The 20,283-nt window shown below is 37.9% G+C and overlaps 3 protein-coding genes and 1 pseudogene across 3 annotated transcripts; all 4 read right to left on the minus strand.

Moving 5' to 3' along the window:
• Positions 1–36: 36 nt before the first annotated feature.
• LOC137717131 (B3 domain-containing transcription factor VRN1-like) lies at positions 37–2,090 on the minus strand. The gene is made up of 4 exons (XM_068456439.1): positions 1,726–2,090; positions 1,053–1,512; positions 679–806; positions 37–525 (listed from the first exon to the last, which is right to left on the minus strand). The coding sequence occupies exons 1-4, from the start codon at positions 1,828–1,830 to the stop codon at positions 253–255; spliced, it is 966 nt and encodes a 321-aa protein (XP_068312540.1). The 5' UTR covers positions 1,831–2,090; the 3' UTR covers positions 37–252.
• A 1,289-nt stretch (positions 2,091–3,379) lies between these two features.
• LOC137716204 (B3 domain-containing transcription factor VRN1-like) lies at positions 3,380–4,508 on the minus strand. Its single transcript, XM_068455655.1, has 3 exons — positions 4,422–4,508; positions 3,818–4,208; positions 3,380–3,588 (listed from the first exon to the last, which is right to left on the minus strand). The coding sequence occupies exons 1-3, from the start codon at positions 4,506–4,508 to the stop codon at positions 3,380–3,382; spliced, it is 687 nt and encodes a 228-aa protein (XP_068311756.1).
• Positions 4,509–9,386: 4,878 nt separating this feature from the next.
• Positions 9,387–15,995, minus strand: LOC137732056 (B3 domain-containing transcription factor VRN1-like; annotated as a pseudogene).
• A 2,589-nt stretch (positions 15,996–18,584) lies between these two features.
• LOC137716292 (probable indole-3-pyruvate monooxygenase YUCCA11) lies at positions 18,585–20,106 on the minus strand. The gene is made up of 4 exons (XM_068455763.1): positions 19,495–20,106; positions 19,115–19,348; positions 18,876–18,998; positions 18,585–18,773 (listed from the first exon to the last, which is right to left on the minus strand). Exons 1-4 carry the CDS (start codon positions 20,104–20,106, stop codon positions 18,585–18,587), a joined length of 1,158 nt encoding a protein of 385 aa, XP_068311864.1.
• Between the last annotated feature and the right edge of the window lie 177 nt (positions 20,107–20,283).

The following is a 20,283-nucleotide window of genomic DNA, read 5'->3' on the forward strand; positions in this document are numbered from 1 at the left end:
TATTAAGATGAACTGTTCAAAATGACAACTGAAATATAAAACACAACATATAAGATTCTAGATTGATCTTTCGAACGGGATCAGGAGTCATAACAATGGAGGGCACAACATATAAACGCAACTTAGGGGTATTTATGCTTGCACATCGTTAAATTTACAGACACTTCTTCCTGTGCTCTTAATACTCAATTCAACTTGGTAGCAGTCACTCATGGTGCAATATTCAGATTCAGATTCAGTCGTCTCTTTCAGTTATTCAAGTTGCAAGTCGCAGCATTCTATCCGCTGCCGGGAAATGACAACATCAAACAAAGGTTTGGTGGTGTTAATCACAGTAAAGACACACTCATCGCCAATTGCCAAACTGTTCTCTCGGACAAATTTCTTCCATCCTCCCAGCAATCTGCATCTTCCGGTGTCGTATTGTTCGAATTTGACACGCCAAGTTCTTCCACCCAAAACCCGAAGGATGACATAACCAAAAGTCCGGTTAAGGTGTTTCTTGATAAACTGGGATGGCAAACTCTGAAAAATTAAAAAAGAAAGGGGAAAAGCAGTAAAGTCAATAATAAAATTTAGGAACCAATGCGTATGATGGCCTTGGGATGACAATTGCATCTGCTAAATTCGTTATCCGCGGTATCCCCAAACGGGGTGACGGCTCTATAGAAAGCTTACCAAGTAGCATCGATATAAATATGTGCGTGTCATAGCAACCTTGAGAGGAGGGTGTCGATCAGATTTGAAACCACTAGCTCTCTCAAGAGCTGTGGCATTTGCACTTGCAGCTGGAACATTGGCTTTGCCTGTTGAATTAATACAATAAGGATATTAATTACAATTTAGAGACTTAGAACATAATGGCAGAAAGCACAAGGAGGTGAAAATGGAGAACAAAATTATGCTCTCTAGTTTCACTTCCGATCTGGACAAATGTGGATCTCTGCTTTTCGTTGTCTTCTCAAACGTCATTTCGTACTGCTGAGAGTTTCTAATTAGTCTGATTGATGTGGAACCACATTGAACAAGTTCGATGTTGGTTTTCGCCTTACCACGTGAACTTGGTCTGTTTTTCTTGCGAGGTCGAGGACAAGACAGTAGAGATTTCTCCCTTGTTTTTCTTGTGCAGGGTGTATGATTCTCCCCGATTTCAACAGAACCAACATCCGAATAATCACCAGACTCATGATAGGAAGTATCATGGGAATCATCACTGGATTTTTCATCTTCATCAGCTTTTTCCGCCGTATTTTGTAGTGGATAGTCTATCTCTGTGCAGCTTCTCTCTAATATCCGAACCCTGAATTTTGAATTCCCTTCATACCCAAAAACCAGCAAGTGACCGTAATCCAGAGAGTAAAAACTAGAGAAGTCCTGCCAACCATTCTCAAACCAGACCTCACCATCCCATTTTCGAAGTTCTATTTTCCATTCTAAGCCACTTGGAACCTTGAAAAATACTGGATTTGACATATTGTCTCCGTATTTCGTCACAAATTTCGGTGGAATTTTCTGCACAACAGCGAAAGTTTCAGTTTTTGGTCTTTAAGTATAAAACACTCATCTTTTTCGGGCAAGAAATTAATCAACTCATCAGTACTATCGAAGCCTAACAACAGTAGAGATTAATCACCTCAATATGATCTAGGCCTAACTACAACAGAAAACATGAGAGAGAGAGAGAGAGAGAGAGAGAGAGAGAGAGAGAGAGAGAGAGAGGTTTACAATTTTCTTGTCTCTGGAAGTGTCATTGAGAATGATCTTGAAGAAATGAGGAACGGCAGGGGGAAATGTCGGGCGGTCATCGATTTCTCGGGGTAGAAAAGCCATAGGTGCTCCAAGGCTTATGAACAAAGTGCAGGATGTACTAGATGGAATCTGATGGCGAAGTACCAAGGAAAAGGTATACAAGAGGAGGTCTGCAATTATGTGATTGGTAGTTGAAAGTAAATGATTTATTCAAAGCGGCCAGCAGCTCAACGTCATTTTCTTGATGGAATCAGTATACTTGGTTTTTCTTTTACAAATTATGGAAGGAGTGTATGCAGTCTGGTTTCCTTAATCTGCAATGCGTACTAAAGTCACATTGTGCAGAAATGGAAATCTCAGAAGAAAGAAAAGATAAAAATGAAAGACCGCAGTGCTGGACAGGTACAAGTTTATTTCCATCAAGCATGTTGCGCATGCACGCTCGTAACATTATTTTTCTTCTATATATGGTGGAATATTTCCACTAGCATTAGAATTTTTCTTTCATTCGTATAGACCTCATTAACAAAAAAGATGTTACAACTTCCAAAGTTAAATCTTTTGAACGAGCATTTTTTAAATTAAACAACGATGTATCATGGAAAAAGCCTAATAAGTTAGGACATATGTGAACTAAACATGGTATATTTAAGTAAAAAGTACATTGTCCAAATTCGTAACCTTGACCTTAAAAAGTATCCATATACAAAATAAATAATACCCAAAGAAAACAACAATTCAAACCCTTGCAGCTCAACACATATTGTCGCCACGCAAGCGACTCTGCACATCGACCAACGATCACGCAAAACACCGGAATTGCATTTGACACTGCCAAAGCACCAAAGTCACACTACAATATTAATAGTAAACACGTGATGTTATTTAAATATACAAAACTGACATATTTGCTGATAGACACTCTAATACATGCAAGAGTGTCCAAATAGTTTTATGCTAGTTGCGAATACTAAACAGCAGCAATGCATATTTCATTTTGTTAGTTTGATATAGCTAATAATTACATGAAAGGTAAATTTTTATGAACAAAAGGAGAATTCAAAAACCAATAAAAAGAAAAACACCATTACATCACGCAATTAAAGAAAGGAGTCTGAAAATGTCCTTGGCTAAGCGAAACAACCAAAAAATAGAAAGCCATAAAAACCAGTGGTACAAGGACATTTCACCAAATTATCAAATTTAGATATAGTGAAACTTGTGACTTGTGAGGGTGTCTTCAAAAGGAACTCAATTTAGAATTTTGTCCCAGGCTCCTAAAAACTCAAGACCAGCTCTAGCTTTTGGACTCCAACTTGTTCTCTTTTTCCTGTGGGACTGCGGTGCTATTGGAGATCTCCCCTCCGATTTTGGGCAGGGTAGAAAATCACCTTCTTCTATCTCAAGCACTGTTTTTTCCCCATCATCATGGGCTCGGAAAAGGACGACATCAAACAAAGGTTTAGTGTTGTTGGTATTCAACACAAAAGCGCGCACATCATCCAGTACCAAATTATTGTCACGCACAAATTCCAACCAACCTCTACAGAAAGTGAAATTGGATTTTCCTTTATCGTAATTCATATCAACATGCCAAGTTCTCCCATCCGAAACTCGAAGGGTAACCTTACTAGAATTGTCGAAGATAAGTTGGCTTCATGGCAACATGGAAAGAAGAAGGGTTTTGAGATTTGAAGACCTCAGCTCTATCAAGGGCTGTAGCTTTTCCATTCTTAGTCAATGGATTCATCCTCCCAACATACCCAGGTCTTTGTTTCTCGAATCTTCGAGTGTTAGATTTGCCTTCTCCACGTTTATTAGCGGGAAAATTATCTTTCCCTGTTAAAGATTGCAATATATAGAACATTACAAGTAAACCCTTAATGGCAGAAAACAAAATAACATGTATTAAAAATAGAAACACATGTTTGGCAATTTTTCATTTCTTTTCAACTTTTTCAATGACTTCTCGAATGTCATTTGACGAAAGTTGAATGATCAAACTATGATATGGAACCACAACCACATTATGTTTAATAGTGTAAGTTGATGTTGAGTTAGGCTTTACCACTTGAACTTGTTCTGTTTTTCTTGTGAGGCCTAGTACAAGGCAATGTAGATTTCCCCCTATGGGTTGAATAATCGTCTAAATCATCATCAGAATCATCATCTTGATCAGCTGAGTCCATCTGGGGCATTGCTTGTGGATAGTCAATCTCTGTGCAACTTCTGTCAAATATGAACACGTTGAACTTGGAATTCCCTTCATATTGAAATACTAGCCAGTGACCGCAGCGTAGAGAGTAAAACTCAGAGAAGTCTGGCCTACCATTGTCAAACCAAGCCTTACCATCCCATCTTCTGAGTTCTACTGGCCATTCTGAACCATTTGGAAGCTTAAGAAGTACTGGGTTTGAAAGCTTATCTCCATATTTCTTCACAAATTTCTTTGGAATACTCTGTGCACAACAGAGATCGTGTTAACTAACTGGTGATAAATTTAAAAGGATGAATTATCGGCTATATTTGTAGCTAAAAAATGAATCATCTCAAACAATATTGTGGTTAACAATATTATTTAATAGCATAGTGACGGCAAGAAACATCTTTCACAAGCATATCGACGGAGACCCGTTTCTGAGAGTGAGAGAGAGAGAGAGAGAGGTGCTTACTAGTTTTCTGTTGCTAGAAATGTCCTCTAGGATGGCTTTAAAAAAATGGGGAGGCCAGTTATCAGTTTTCCCGTGTACAGAAGCCATAGCGACACTTCAATTGTCTTTTTCAAAGCTTTGCCACCAGGTTCTTGGAAGAAAGCTGCATACTGGTTGCGTTAATATATATGGTCGTGAATAAATGGAGGGATTAAAAAAAAAAAGGTTTAATAACTCAATTTTTTTCCATTCTAAATTTTACTTTAAGGTAATACTGCAAAACTATATGTTTAAACCACATTTTATAAATCATATGATGTGATTGTTAATAATTAAATTATGAGGCTTTTAGAGATAATGGCTTGTGACAAATGATTTTTAGAATATAACCGAGAAGGTTTTCAATGTCTAAAAAGGATCCTTCATTTTAATACACCATGGCATGTCACTAATAATAAACCACATGTTTTACTACTCTACTATTTACAAGAATGTCATCCTTATTGTCTACAATGTAACCTCCACCATAAAAATTTGAAAAATGTAACAGTTTCATCATTATGACTCATAAAAGTAACATCCATCTTCATTGTCTAAAAAATGTCATCCTTATTGTCCATAACTACCTACTTTTTGTTTTTTTGTTTTTTTTTTTTTTTAATTTATATTTGTTCAAATTTTATATTGTGTGGAGAATGCACTAATTTATGTCCGATAGCTTCTGTACGGTCAATTAAGTACGTTATATAGTTCAGGTCCGATAGATTTGATACAATCAATTTGGTACGATTTGTATTTTTTATGTTTTAGTTCACCAGGTCCGATAAATTAGGTCTGATAGATTAGGTCCGATAAATTAGGTACGTTATATAGTTTAGGTCTGATCAATTCGGTACGGTCTATTAGGTTATGATTCACATTCCATTTTTTTTAAATAAAAAATTGTTCTTTACATTTATCTCTGGATTTTGTAACATCCCAGATCGTCCAAGGGAGTGGATCATGTAAGCTTTATATGTATATTCCCATCTCTACGTAGCATGAGGCCTTATGGGAGCTCACTGGCTTCGGGTTCCATCGGAACTCCGAAGTTAAGCGAGTTCGCACGAGAGCAATCCCATGATGGGTGACCCATTGGGAAGTTCTCGTTTGAGTTCCCAGAAACAAAACCGTGAGGGCGTGGTCGGAGCCCAAAGCAGACAATATCGTGCTGCAGAGGAGTCGAGCCCGGAATGTGGTGGGGGCCCGGACCAGGATGTGACAATTTAGTTCTAATTTATTTAATCCGAAACTATAAAAATAAAAAAGAATGCATTGAGAATATAGGTACACTATATTGTTCTACATACAAAATTGTTCATTATTTGGGTACTGTCAATTAGGTCCTACCATTCAGTATGGTCGGTGAAGTACCATATAGTGTAGGTTCGATCAATTCGGTACGGTGAATTAGGTTGTGATTTCACATTCTATTTTCTCTATTTGTATTTTTTTTTTTCATTTATCTTTGGATTCACCTTCAATTTGGCATCTAAAAGCCCCCTTTTTTTTTTCTTTTTTTTCTGAATACAACAAGAATTTGGTTTCTAAGTTTTCTGCCTTTTTTGTTTGATCATGGTTTTTGAGTTTTATGGGTTCTTTGATTGGAATAACACATGACGGTTTATGGTAATATTATTGTTATAACGAACATGTTATTTATTGATCTAGTTAATCAAGCATTCTTGAAAAATTAATTATATATTTGTTTCTCTAATTGGTTTTAAGAGAGTTATAAGGGTAATAGGGAAACTAAAAATGCACTATTTTTTTTTTTAAATGATTAAATGTGACATGGAGGACTATTTTTAATTTTTTTTATCTTGCATACGGTATTATTGAAAAAGGCCAAATTGGATTCATGATCCCCGTGGTTATAAGGTATTCAGAAAATTACCCATGTGGTAAAAAAATTAGGATTTAAATCCTTATGGTGAAGGTTATTAGCAAATTTAACCCAAATATGAGATTTCTGTTAAACCTCAGTTAAATGTAGCGATAAAAGTATCCAACCACTCTTTTCTTTTTAGCCTTCTTCTCTCGTCCCTCATTCTGTCTGTGTTATTGTACCTCCTCTCGGTTCATTCTGCTCTCACACATTTATTCTCTGTTAGCCATTTTCTTTCTGTCTCTGTAATCTTAAAAATGTAGGAATAGCATTATTCGAATGCTTACGAAAAAAAATTACACCTTTAATGAAAGCAAGACTGCAACACATTATCCCAAAAGAAACCCATTTAGGAATGTACCAATAATTTCCAGTTAAGTATTCAAACGAAGAATTGCAGACTTCAAGCATTAAAATCCAACCCTAACAAAGCAATAACAGAAGAGATTAAAAGCCAATTAAGCAAACACTCGCCTGCAAATCCAATGATTTCAACAATTTACACTTCTCAGCAAAATTAGACCGATACTGGAGGCATTGGAGCACCAGATTAAGCTCAGCTTTTCGAGCCTGGGTAATCTGTCGCTGATAGCAGTCATACCGGCGTCCCATAAGCTGTTCAAATCAAGCACGTTGTCGTCGGAGCCATTGGCAGAATGCAGCCTCACCGACGAAAGGTTAAGGCGCTTGTCAATGTGAACGGTGCGAACGTTGCGGAATTGGCGGCGAGGCGGCCGACGATGAGGTCCGGGCTGCCGATGGTGCTGATGCAGAGGGCGGTGCTATCGCTTGCAGACGAGGGAGCAGGCATCACTGCTGGGCTTGGAGTCAAGTAACCCATTTGATGCAAACTTGTCAGACATAAAAAAAGAGCTTCCATAAAAAAAAAAAGTGTGGTTGACATTAAAGGCGGAAGAGTGTGGTTGACATTAAAAACAAGAGGGCGGTGCTGCCGTGGAGGTATAATTGCACAGACACGGAGAGAAGAAGAGAAGGCTAGCAGAAATAAAGAGCGTGGTTGGACATTTTTATCCTTGTACTTAACTGAGCTTAACAGAAGTTTGTTTTTTGGGTTAATTTTGCTAATAATTTTCACCATAAGGGTTTAAATCTTAATTTTTTTACAACATGGGCAATCTTCCGAATACCCTATTGCCACGGGAACTATTATTCCGATTTGGCCTGTTGAAAAAACAATCTTGTATAGAGATTAAAACAAAAATTTCTATTAAATTATTAAGTGTTGATTATCGTGCTTATTTATTATTGGTAACGCAACATCACATAATTACAAATATGATCTAAAAAATTGATCTACTTAGCATTATTCTTCACTTTATATACACACTATTCATTGTATTGAAAAACCATTCATCCCTTTGTAGAACTCGATGTGCACTTCAAAAATGTCAACTTCAATTATGATAATGCGATGTTTATTGAAAAAAAGGGTTGGAAAGTGTAGCATTATTAGAATATCAAAAGTCCAATTAAAGTATTGTATTTATTTAGAAATATGTTATCCACACACATTTTTTTACTTCTCACACATCTTCTTAATTTGCTGATGTCAGATCGAATGAATTAAAGAAGATCAAATAACATAAATTAACACGGGGTGTGTGAGAAGTCCACACCCCATATATCTAATGGGTAATGCTAGAGAGATTAAATTTGTAGACAAAATTTGCAAACTAAATAATGTGCTATTAATAAAAATGAGCATGTTTATCAACACTAAAGCCATAATCCAATCATCATAGTCACAACTCAATTTGTACGCCAAGGAAGGCCTCTGCTCTGTTTCATAAGCATGCATAAGAAATTTTTGCATGTAATAAGTTATTGAGGAATACTTGGGCTTAGAAGGTGGTTCACGTGAAAAGGATCAGAATTCGAACACATTATTTATAGCTCCATTCGTTACATCAGTTTAATAATAAATAAATAAATAAACCACAAAGAAACGACTGATTCATCATGCAGTGCACTTAGAAGAATGATTGTTCAATTGGTTAGTTGACTGAGATAAACAAACAAAACCAAATTTACCAGATTATTCCTAAAAGAGACAATTGGGGAAATGAAGGAGGGAGGACGGTTCTCAGGGTTGGGTCTATTGGGTTTTCTTGTTTTTATTTTTGGTTATGTTAAATTTATTTTCTTAAATTTTTTGAAAAAACATTTATTTTTAAAGTTAACATTGGTTAGTTAGCGGAACACAAGGCGAGCTACTCGGAGGGGAGCAGACAGCGGGATTGATAGTGGTAAGCAAAAACTGTTCCTAAACATATGATATTTTTTGTTCAAAAGGAAACCATTTCAGAAATTTGTCCCAGGCTACAAGTTTTGAACAGAATCAGCAGCTGCATCAACATTTTCTTCCATCTCAGCTGGCACTGTTTTCTCCCCGTCAATATTGGTACGCTTTGCAGCTTGTCCAGAGCGGAAAAAGACAACATCAAATAAAGGTTTAGCGCTGTTGTTGATCGACACAAAGACACACACATCACCACTTTCCAAACTATTGTCACGCACAACTTCCATCCAACCACGCCCGAATTTGGCCTTCTTTCCTTCTGAAAAATAATTCAAATCAACGGGCCAAGTTCCCACATTTGAAACTCGAAGGATGACTTCACAGGACTTTTTGATATGATGTACCTTGTGAAAATCAGACGGCAAAAACTGAAAAGAACACACAACGAAGAAAACAATGCAGAAAGGAGAAGCTAAGAAAATCTTTGAAAGAAACATTGATGATTCTTCTACTGATATAAGTAAACGAAATCTTAATGGCTCAACATGGACGTTCGTGGAATGCTTACCAAGAAATAAGAGCTGATGTAACTAGGACTCATGGCAACAACAAAAGAAGTAGGGTTTTGAGATTTGAAAGCAGTAGCTCTCTGAAGGGCTATACTGCCTCCACTTTCAGTTGGAACATCATATTTCCCTGTAAAAAAAGTAAAATATTACAAACAAGAAGAGAATAAAAGAACATAATATGGTTATGTAGAAACATATATGTTCTTTCGTTTTCACTTCTATCTTAGATTTTAGACTGCTTTACCGCTTGTAGTTGTTCTGCTTTTCTTCTGAGGCTGAGGATATGGTAATGAAGATTTCTTACTTGTTTTTCTTTGGTGGGATGGAAATTTGTCAAATATTACAACAGAATTATCACAAGAATCATCACTGGATCCATTACTAGAATTGTTATCAGAATCCTCACTAAACTCATCACTAGAGTCATCAGTAGAATCATCATCCAAGATTTGAACAGAATCACCATCTGCTTGATCAGATTCTTCCATCTTAGGCACTGTTTTTCCCTCATCAATGCTACAACTGGCAGCTTCTTTAGAGCGGAAAATGAAAACATCAAATAAGGGTTTTACGTTGCTAGTTGACACAAAAACACACACATCACCAAGTTCCAAATTATTGTCACAAACAATGTCCATCCAACCACGCCTGAATGTGGCCTTTCCTTCTTCATATCTCAAATCAACAGTCCAAGTTCTCCCATCCGAAACTTGAAGAATGACCTCACAGGATTTCTTAATAGGACGTAGCTTGCAAAACTCAGATGGCAACCACTGGAAGGAACACAAAAATAACAAAGGATAGCATGAATGAGAAAGTAAAAAAGGGAATGAAGATTGAGAATATTAATGATATTATTTACTGACACATGAATACAAAATTTTATAAAGTTTACCAAGAGCCCAGAGTTGGTATAACTGAGCCTCATGACAACAATGAAAGAAGGGTTTTGTGATTTGAAAGCAATAGCTCTCCGAAGAGCTACAACCTCTCCACTTGGAGTGCTAGACGACGTGACTCCATATTTTTCAGCTGGAAAATCACATTTTCCTGTAAAACAATTTGCAGTAGGATATTACAGATTAGCTGAAAACACAATACGTAATACAAATAGAAACAAACATGTCATTTTCGTTTCACTTCCGGTGAGATTTTATAATGATTACCACTCGAACTTGTTATCCTTTTCTTGTGAGGCTGAGGACTTGGCAATGTAGATTTCTCCCTTGTTTTTCTTGGGCAAGGTAAAAATTTATCTAAGATCATAGCAGAATTATCACCAGAACCATCACCGGACTTGTAACTCAAATCATCACCATAATCGTCATTAGAATCATTTGCAGAATTGTCACGAGATTCATCATGAGAAGTTAGTTCCATCTTTGGCATTGTTAATGGATATTCAATCTCCGTGCAACTTTTATCAAATATACACACATTGAATTTGGAATGCCCCTCATATCAAAAAACCAGCCAGTGACCGCAATCTAGAGAGTAAAATTTGGAAAACTCTGGCCAACCATTGTCAAACCAAACATCACCATCCCATCTTCTAAGTTCTACTATCCATTCTGAACCACTTGGAAGCTTAAGACATACTAAAGACACACATTATTCTCAGTCAACCCAACAGCCAACAGTGCTAGAGTCCAAGTCATCAATTGCTTAGTCTTTAAGTTTTCTATTGTAACTAATTCATAGATTAAGCTTAATTAGTTACATTAGTTGTTAACTAATGTTATTAGCTGCTGTGTATAAATGCATCCAATGTAACCCAGTTTCATTTAATGAGAATATATTTCTAATATGGTATCATCCCTTTTTCGCTTCACCGCTTTTCCTTCGATCCTCTTCTTCTTCGTCGCTCCCTGCGATCTCTGATTTCTTCGATCTTTGATCCTCTCTCTTCATTTTCTTGCGGATCTTGATCGATATCTTCTTCTTTTCTCCTCTCTGATTTGATTCCGATGCCTTCGTCGAGTTCATCTCCAATGAATCCTGATGTTCTTGCCCCAAATTCGTCCCCGATGAACCCTAATTTTCCTACGGTTCCGCCTTCTCCCTCCATTTCTTCGATTTCGATTCAGAATATCAGTTGTATGGTTCCTACCAAGCTTAAACGGGACAATTATCTTGTTTGGAATGCGTTGTTTGCTCCAATTTTTCGTCGCTACAAGCTTACCGGGATTGTTGATGGCTCTGAGATTTGTCCTTCTCCCTTCTTGCTTGATGCTTCTGGCAAGATCACTGGTACTCCAAATCCAGATTTCGATCTGTGGTATGAAAAGGATCAAAATATCCTTATTTGGCTCAATTCTACTCTTTCGGAAGATCTCATTCCGTTCACCGTTGGTGTTACTTCTTCTCGCGAGCTATGGTTGAATCTTGAACAACGCTTTGGCGGCGTTTCTGCTGCTCACATTCACCAGCTTCGCTCTCGCCTGCATACTGTTCAAAAAGGGGATCTTGCGATTTCTGAATACATTCAGCTCATCAAATCCATCTCTGATGCACTCATGGCTGCCAGTGCTCCGATCTCTGAAAGTGATTTGATTGCAGTCACTCTTAATGGCCTTTCTAATGACTATGAGTCATTTGTTGACTCAATTATGCTTCGCATCTCTTCTACCTCCTTGGATGAACTACATGGCCTACTGATTAACAAAGAATTGTTCATGCAGCGCAAGAAGAAACATGTTGCTTTATCTGTTTCTAAACCCTTTCAAGCCTATGCGGCTCAGTCTCCCCAATCTCAACCGCCTCTTCTTCCCACACCACAGGGATATACTGTACCGAGGCAATTCAATCGTGGTAAAGGCTCTTATTGAGGCAATAATTCTCGTGGCACCAATACCTATCGAGGCTACACCTATCGGGGCAACAACTATCGAGGCAACAACTATCGTAGTAATTCTGGCAGTTATCCTCGTCCCTCTAGTCATTCCCATGGTCATCGTGATCCATGCCAAATCTGTCATTCCCCTGATCATGATGCTCTGGACTGCTTTGAACGCATGAATCATGCCTTTGTCGGTAAAATTCCTCCTACAAAATTGGCTGCTATGTGTGCTCACACTAATCTCCCCTCTTTTGCTCCTACTTGGCTCATGGACTCCGGTGCCACATCTCATATAACAAATGACATCTCTGCTCTTCATTCTCCAGCTCCTTATAATGGTCAGGACAAGGTTTATATTGGTGATGGTCAAGGTATGCCCATCCACCATACTGGTAGTTCTTTTCTCACTACTCCTGCTGCCACTTTTTGTCTGAATAATGTTTTACATGTTCCTGCCATGAAACATAATCTCCTTTCTGCGTATCAATTCTTACGAGACAATCACTGCAAATTAACTCTTGATTCTGATGGTTTTACAATCAAGGATCGTATGTCGGGGAGGAAGCTTTTCCGAGGGCCCGTTAAAGATGGGTTTTATCCATTTCAAGGACTTCCTCCAGCTTATAATTCTTCATTTGCTCTTGTCAGTAGCAAGGCTTCTTTACCAATGTGGCACAATCGACTCGGCCACCCCTCCTCTGCTATCTTTCGAAAGGCTTTAACTAGTAGTTCTATAGTTTACAGTGGTAAAAAGTTTACTTCTTTCTTCTGTTCCGATTGTGCAATTGGTAAGAATCACAAATTGCCTTTCACTGCAAGTCTCAGTTCTGTCTCTGTGCCTCTGGAACTTGTTCATTGCGATGTTTGGGGACCTGCCCCTACTTTGTCTGTCACTGGTTACAAGTACTATGTGTTGTTTGTTGATGAATTCACCAAGTACAGTTGGTTGTTTCCTTTAAAGCTCAAGTATGAGGTGTATTCAGTATTTGTCAATTTCAAGGCTTATGTAGAAAACTTGGTTGGTAATAAAATCCAAGTTCTTCGATCAGATTCTGGGGGTGAGTTTACAAGCTCCTGTTTTAATTCTTTTCTTCTGCAACATGGCATTTTGCATCAATATTCTTGTCCTCATACACCGGAACAGAACGGTTGTGTTGAACGAAAACATCGGCACCTTGTTGAGATTGCTCGAACTCTTCTTACTGCATCAAAGGTCCCTCATCAGTTTTGGGTTGAGGCATTTTCTACTGCCCTGTATTTGATCAACAGGCTTCCCATCTCTAACCTTGATAAATCTCCATGGGAATTACTTTTCCATAAGTCTTCGGATTATTCCAAGCTCAAGGTTTTTGGCTGTAGTTGTTATCCATGGCTTAAACCATATTCTACTTCTAAGCTTGATGGGAAGAGCATTCACTGTGTTTTTCTCGGTTACAGTTTGCACCACAAAGGCTATCGTTGCCTAGATCCTCTTACATCCAAGGTTTACATCTCTCGCCATGTCCTTTTTAATGAATCTCATTTTCCTTTTCATACACCACTCAAGTTCACTCCGGTGCACCACAATCCCCTTTCCCTATCTCCCACCTTCACTATTCCTTTCACTTTTACCTGTCATTCCTCACCTTCTATCCTTCCTTCCACTTCCTCATCTATTCCCACTGTCTCCAATTCTCCCATTGTCTCTACTTCTCCTATCCCGCCTATATCCCCTTCTCCAACAGTGCAGGATTCTTCACCAGTGCCACCTTCTCCACTCCCACATCCACCTCCCCTCTCTACCAACACTCATTCCATGATTACTCGATCCAAAGCCGGGATTTTTAAACCCAAAGCCTTGGCTGCTACTAAACATCCTATTGATTCCTTAGATTTTGTTCCTACCACTTTTCTTCAAGCCTCTCAGCATGATCACTAGATGCAAGCCATGGCTGAGGAGTTTCAAGCCCTGCAGTCAACTGGCACTTGGTCTCTTGTCCCTTCTACACCACAACAAAATCTTGTCGGTTGTAAATGGGTGTTTCGAATCAAAAAGAAACCTGATGGTAGTGTGGACAGGTACAAAGCCCGTTTAGTCGCAAAGGGATTCCATCAACAGGAAGGCGTTGACTTCCAAGAGACTTTTAGCCCGGTTGCCAAACCTATCACCATTCGCATTCTCTTGACATTAGCAGTGCAATTTGATTGGTTTTTAAACCATTTGGATATAAGCAATGCCTTCTTACATGGGACGCTCAAGGAGGAGGTGTTTATGCAACAACCCCCTGGATTCATTGATCCTTCCCAGCCATCTCATGTCTGCAAGCTTTCTAAGTCCTTGTATGGTCTCAAGCAAGCCCCACGAACATGGTATGATAAATTGTTTCAAACTTTACTTTCTCTTGGGTTCCAGAACTCTCAATCTGATTGCTCCCTGTTTGTGAGTTTCAAGCCCTCTCTTGTGATTGTCCTAGTATATGTTGATGATATACTAGTTACTGGACCTAGTGCTCATGCCTGCAATGCTTTCATTCACAAGCTCAGTCAGCTCTTTCCTGTCAAAGATTTAGGCCCGTTACACTACTTCTTGGGGTTAGAAGTTCATCGCACCTCCGCTGGCATTTTTCTCAGTCAACATAAATATGTCATGGATCTTCTTCTCAAGACTCACATGGATGGCAGCAAACCCTGCACTACTCCTCTTGGTACTCAGAAGTTAAACCACAGTGGTACACTTCTCTCTAATCCCCATGAATATAGGTCTATTGTTGGGGCATTACAGTATTTGACATGGATTCGCCCTGATCTTTCTTTTGCTGTTAATCAACTCTGTCAATTTCTCCATTGTCCGAGAGACACACATTTTCAATCTGTTAAACGTGTCTTACGTTTTCTTAAAGGCACTGTGAATGATGACATCTGGTTCAAAAAAGGTTCTCTCACTCTTACTGCCTTCTCGGATGCTGATTGGGCTGGCTGTGTATTTGATCGACGCTCTACCAGTGGTTACTGTGTGTATCTTGGTTGCAACCTTATCAGTTGGTGTGCCAAGAAACAGCCCACAGTTGCTCGCTCCTCCATTGAAGCTGAATATCGTTATTTGGCTCACACTTCTGCCGAGATCACCTGGATTTGCAAAATTTTCAAGGACATGGGCTTTCCCCTGCCCCGGGTTCCTCTTCCTTGGTGTGATGATGTCTCTGCCATTTTTCTTGCTTCAAATCCAGTTTTTCATGCTCGAACAAAACATGTCGAAATAGACTACCATTATATTCGAGAACTGGTTTTAGCTTCTCTACTGAAAGTTCAGTTTGTTCCTAGTCTCCATCAAATTGCAGATATTCACACTAAGTCCCTGTCCAAGGGTCGATTTCAGTTTCTTCGTTCCAAGCTTTCACTTGGTTCCCCTCCGTTCAGCTTGAGGGGGTGTAAAGACACACATTATTCTCAGTCAACCCAACTGCCAACAGTGCTAGAGTCCAAGTCATCAATTGCTTAGTCTTTAAGTTTTCTATTGTAACTAATTCATAGATTAAGCTTAATTAGTTACATTAGTTGTTAACTAATGTTATTAGCTGCTGTGTATAAATACATCCAATGTAACCCAGTTTCATTTAATGAGAATATATTTCTAATACATATTGGATTTGATATTCCTTCACCATATTTCATCACAAATTTCTTTGGAATTCTCTGCATAGCAGAAAACATCCCAAGTAACTGATCAAAAAATTGTGAAAAAAAAGTCTTCGTTTTTGTTGCTAATAAACAAACATAATCGTAATCATAAAATAACTGCAGCGGACATTTGTCACACGCATAAGAAACGGATAATACTTTCTCACTTGGTGTAGCCACACATATGTATGGATGACGAGAGAGAGAGAGAGAGAGAGAGAGAGAGAGAGACTCTTACAAATTTTCTGTCTTTGGAAGTGTCCTCTAGAATGATTTTGAAAAAATAGGGAGTCGTCGGAGAAAATATTGGCCGGTTAATATTTTCCGGGGGAGCGGAAGCCATAGGCGTTGAATCAAAGGTCTTTCAAAACAGCACTACCAGTTTGCAGAAGGAAAGCTCTATTCACTAGGTTTTATCGATTTGAGGGTGGGGTGTTGGAGTACATAATTTTACCCCAAAAAAGTCCAATTAATTCGGTTAGCTAAACCAGTCAAATTACTTGCCTTTAATTAGGTTGAATGTATACTATGAACTAGGCCTGTAAACGTGTTAGGTTTATTGGATTTGGGTTGGGTCCAATCCAATCCGTTAATTTGATGGATCATTCAAACTAAACCCGTTAAGTTAACGGATTATCCAAACCCAACCCGTTAAGCTAACGAATTATCTGTTTCAACTGTTAACAATATTTTTTTTTTACCAGCTTAACAAACAAACAAAAAAAAAAAAATGCAATTAAGCTCAAACAAAAACAAAACTTTGATTCAGGAGCAAAATCAACATACAACAATTAATTTGGATAAGCTTGGACGAATGCAAAAAATGCAATTAAGTCGACGCTGGACAAAACAACCTTTGGCAATTCCTCTTCTCCCTCTGCAAATTTCACCCCTGCTGGCGGAGTGGGTGTTCGGGATTTCGAAGAATTGCAGACTTTGTGGGATGTCAAAAGCTAAGTTGAGAATTGCGGCGTAGCAAAGGTGAGCGCGAGGGATTGAATCTGAGAGGTGTCTCTTTTCGCGTCCAGCTGATTGCAGCCGTTCGATCCGCACAGGGCCACCCATTTGGGCTTAGGACTATTGAATTTACACAAAAGTCTTCACCAACGGGTGTTAATGGATGGTTAACGGGTTTCACGGGTTCACCCAAAATGATCCGTTATTTAACGGGTTATTAACGAGTTGACCCGTTAACCATCCGACCCGTTTATCACTCATCCGAATACTAATTTTAACGGATCGTGTCGGGTTAACGGATCGGGTTGAAAATGTCAGGTCTACTATGAACGCAACATCCCAAAAAGAGAAGAAATAGTCTTTAAGGATTGTCTGGCACCTCATATTTTTTTGGAAAATTTTATTTGAACCCATATAACCTCTCTTTACACCCAACTTAAACTTCAAATGTGAATTGTCTTTTCTACCTTATTGCATAATTACCATCAAGTATAAGATGAAATTAATAATCAAATTAAAATGTATCAATAAACCCACCTAATAATCAAACTCTACCATCACACAATCTTTATCCAACGTTCATTCTAACTAAAACCTTAAGACGCTTTCATAGAGAAAAGCAAACTCTTTTTTACTGATAGATGATGATTTTGAAGTTTTAAATCCTCTAGCTAAAGTATGAATCGATTTATACAAAAAAAAAAAAAAAAGTCATTTGATTTGATTTGATTTTTTTTTTATATTTTTTTTTAGTGTTTTTAAGAATTTAAAATTTAGGAACAAAATCAACGCCTTTTCCATGATGCTTGCATATAAGAGATTGTTTTTTTCTCCTCAGTAAATGCCTCAATGTTTGCAGCAGAACGCTCTGCATGAAGTTGGTGTCTGCAGCAGAGACTTCATTCATGTGCTATGAAGCATGCAAGAGGATACCGGTTGAAGAAACAAAGAAAGAGTGGAATAGTTAGACCTGGTTTGGTACTGAGGTGATTCTGAAAAAAGCTGGTATAAAAAAAGGCTGGGAGTTGTTTTTGTGTTTGGTAAACATTCAGCTTTAGCTTTTTTTCACAGTTTTGGGTGAAAAAAAAGCCAAAAACAAGAAACTGCAAAATCCAGCTTTGAAAAATCGGCTTTTTTTCACATCTGTTTTACATAAAATTTTACCAAACACTATAATACTTTTTTTTTTTTTTGAAAAGCACTTTTACAAAAAAGTTTACCAAACACGCTGTTGCTTTATTTCACAGCCGTTTATTCTCAGAGCACAGCAGAATCAGTTTTTTTTCAAAGCACAACAATACCAAACCAACCCTTAATCTCATGAGAAAAAAATTCTATTAGATAATGAACCTAGGAACAAATTTGAATCTTTTGGTAGCGGATATAATTGTATTCTACAACATGTCGCTAGAGAGACAAATCTTGAATGAGTTGTAGAACATTGATTTTGTGTTTTTATATTCCAAATTGGTGTAAAGACAAATTTATATATTGAATTGAGTTTGCGAGGGTAATTTAGTTAGAAAATTTGGGTTAAAAGAGATATTGATAGTTTAATTAAAAACTAGCATATGGGCACTTACAAAGTGTGAGAAATTTTTTTTTTTTTTGAAGGACAATACTTACATTCTCCTATTTAGTCAATACTTACCACAAGCAGCTACATCCCAACGTACTGCTATGCTAATTAGCTCTATTTGTATGCGAATAAAGAGGAAAATTTCTAATTCTAAAAAAGAAAGATGGATCATATGCAATGCAGGTAAATTCGTATTACATAAATACTTAGTGCAGGTACAACTTCCAAAAACAAATGCAAAGAATCAATTAACTCGCTGAAAAATCAATTCAAAGAATGTAAAGAATTAATGTTACAAATCCTTCAACTTTAATATCATGTCAGCAGGTTAGTATGACATTCATGAATGTAATACGAATGCCACGTTACTGTATCACGCTTGATAATCCATCACAGTCAATCCATTTTCTTGTAGTGTAAGTTCAAACACGAACTAATGTCATTTGCTATACAATGTGCATCATGTGCAATGCCAAGCAATCCACGGCTTGAGAACCCAGCGCTGTAAAGACCATTTTCTGATTTCCAGTGATCTGGGAACCTCTTTTGTGGCATTCCATTGTCGTTAAAGTAGCAGTTGTCATCCTTCACAAGAAAACAATGAACAACGTTATTTGGACTGTATATATCATAAAGAGTAGCAATTCTTCGGTACATGCTAAGAAAACATTAGACATAAACGCATACCTTAAGCCAATTTAGAACGCTGCTTTTGTAGCCTGTAGCAAATATGACAGCATCGTACCAATTATAGATGCCATTTTCAAATTTGATTAGATTTCCTTCTATGCTTGTTATGGAAGGCAAGACCTGATGAAATTTTTTATCGATAGTTAATTATTTTAATTGTCAACAACATAAGTAAATGTTATAAATCTGCAAGATAAAGAATGAAGATATAAATTATGCATTAAAAATTATTTTACCGTTATTTCTCTGGTTTTAATCTTCTTAATGCAACCAACGTCGATAGTGGGGGATCGACCCTTAGTAGCCTTGAGATAAAAAGGTCCCTGTCTTGGCTTTTGAATTCCGTACTTGGATAAATTTCCGTACTTCAATTTGCCTAATCCTACGACAACCATGTCGACTATCATAACTGGGAGGAGTTTTAACAAAACCATTCCAAAGAACACAATTTCCTTGCTAAGAACATGTACCTGCGATGTTTACAAAAGTTTAAATATTAATGTACTTGAAATAAGATGATCGATACAAATTTGAGTGCACATTCAAGGAGCTTAAAAAAGAAAGGAACAACTTTAGTTGTCCTTGTGTGGGAGAAAAAGGCAGGCAGAAGTTTTACCGGGCTACGGACAACAATGGAAGTATTGGCTCCCGAACTCGACAAATCATAAGCAATTTCCATGCCTGAATTACCAGAACCAACGACCAAAACATTTTTCCCACCATATTTCTTGCCGTTTTCATACTTGCTTGAATGAATGGCCTGCCCATTGAACCCATCCAAGCCACGCACTTGAGGAATATAACCTACGCTATTTTCACCACTTGCCACCACAAGAAACTTCCCAAGATACATTTCTTGTGCACCCGAAAGCGTGTTCTCGACCTTGACACACCATTTCTCTAAATCCACATCGTAGAAAGCAGACTTCACGCTTCGGTTGCACTTAGGGTTTATGTTGAATTGGGATACATAAGTATCCAAGTATTGAACAAACAAATTCTTGGGGACGTATGTAGGTGTATCTGAAGGGAAAGGCATATAGGGAAGTTCGCAAAATTGCTTTGCTAAGTGTAGCTTTAAACGATCATACGACTTTTTCTTCCAAAGAGAAGCATAGCAATCTTCTCTTTCGAGTACCGCATTTGTAATGTTAAGGTGATTAAGACACGCTGAGGTTGCTAAGCCGGCCGGACCAGCACCGACGATGACCACCTGCACTTCCTCCATTTCTATGTTGAATTTTGGTTAGGTGGTTTTGTCAAGTGACTGAAAGATTCTTGTTTTTGTTTTTCGGAATTTGATTCTGTGTACAACATATTACACGCTCAGGAATTTAAACCCAATAGTACAACACAAAGCCAACGTAGAATTACTAATTACAGGCAGGACTACTTACTCATTTCT

Source organism: Pyrus communis, chromosome 1, assembly GCF_963583255.1.
Source record: "Pyrus communis chromosome 1, drPyrComm1.1, whole genome shotgun sequence".
NCBI lineage: Eukaryota > Viridiplantae > Streptophyta > Magnoliopsida > Rosales > Rosaceae > Pyrus > Pyrus communis.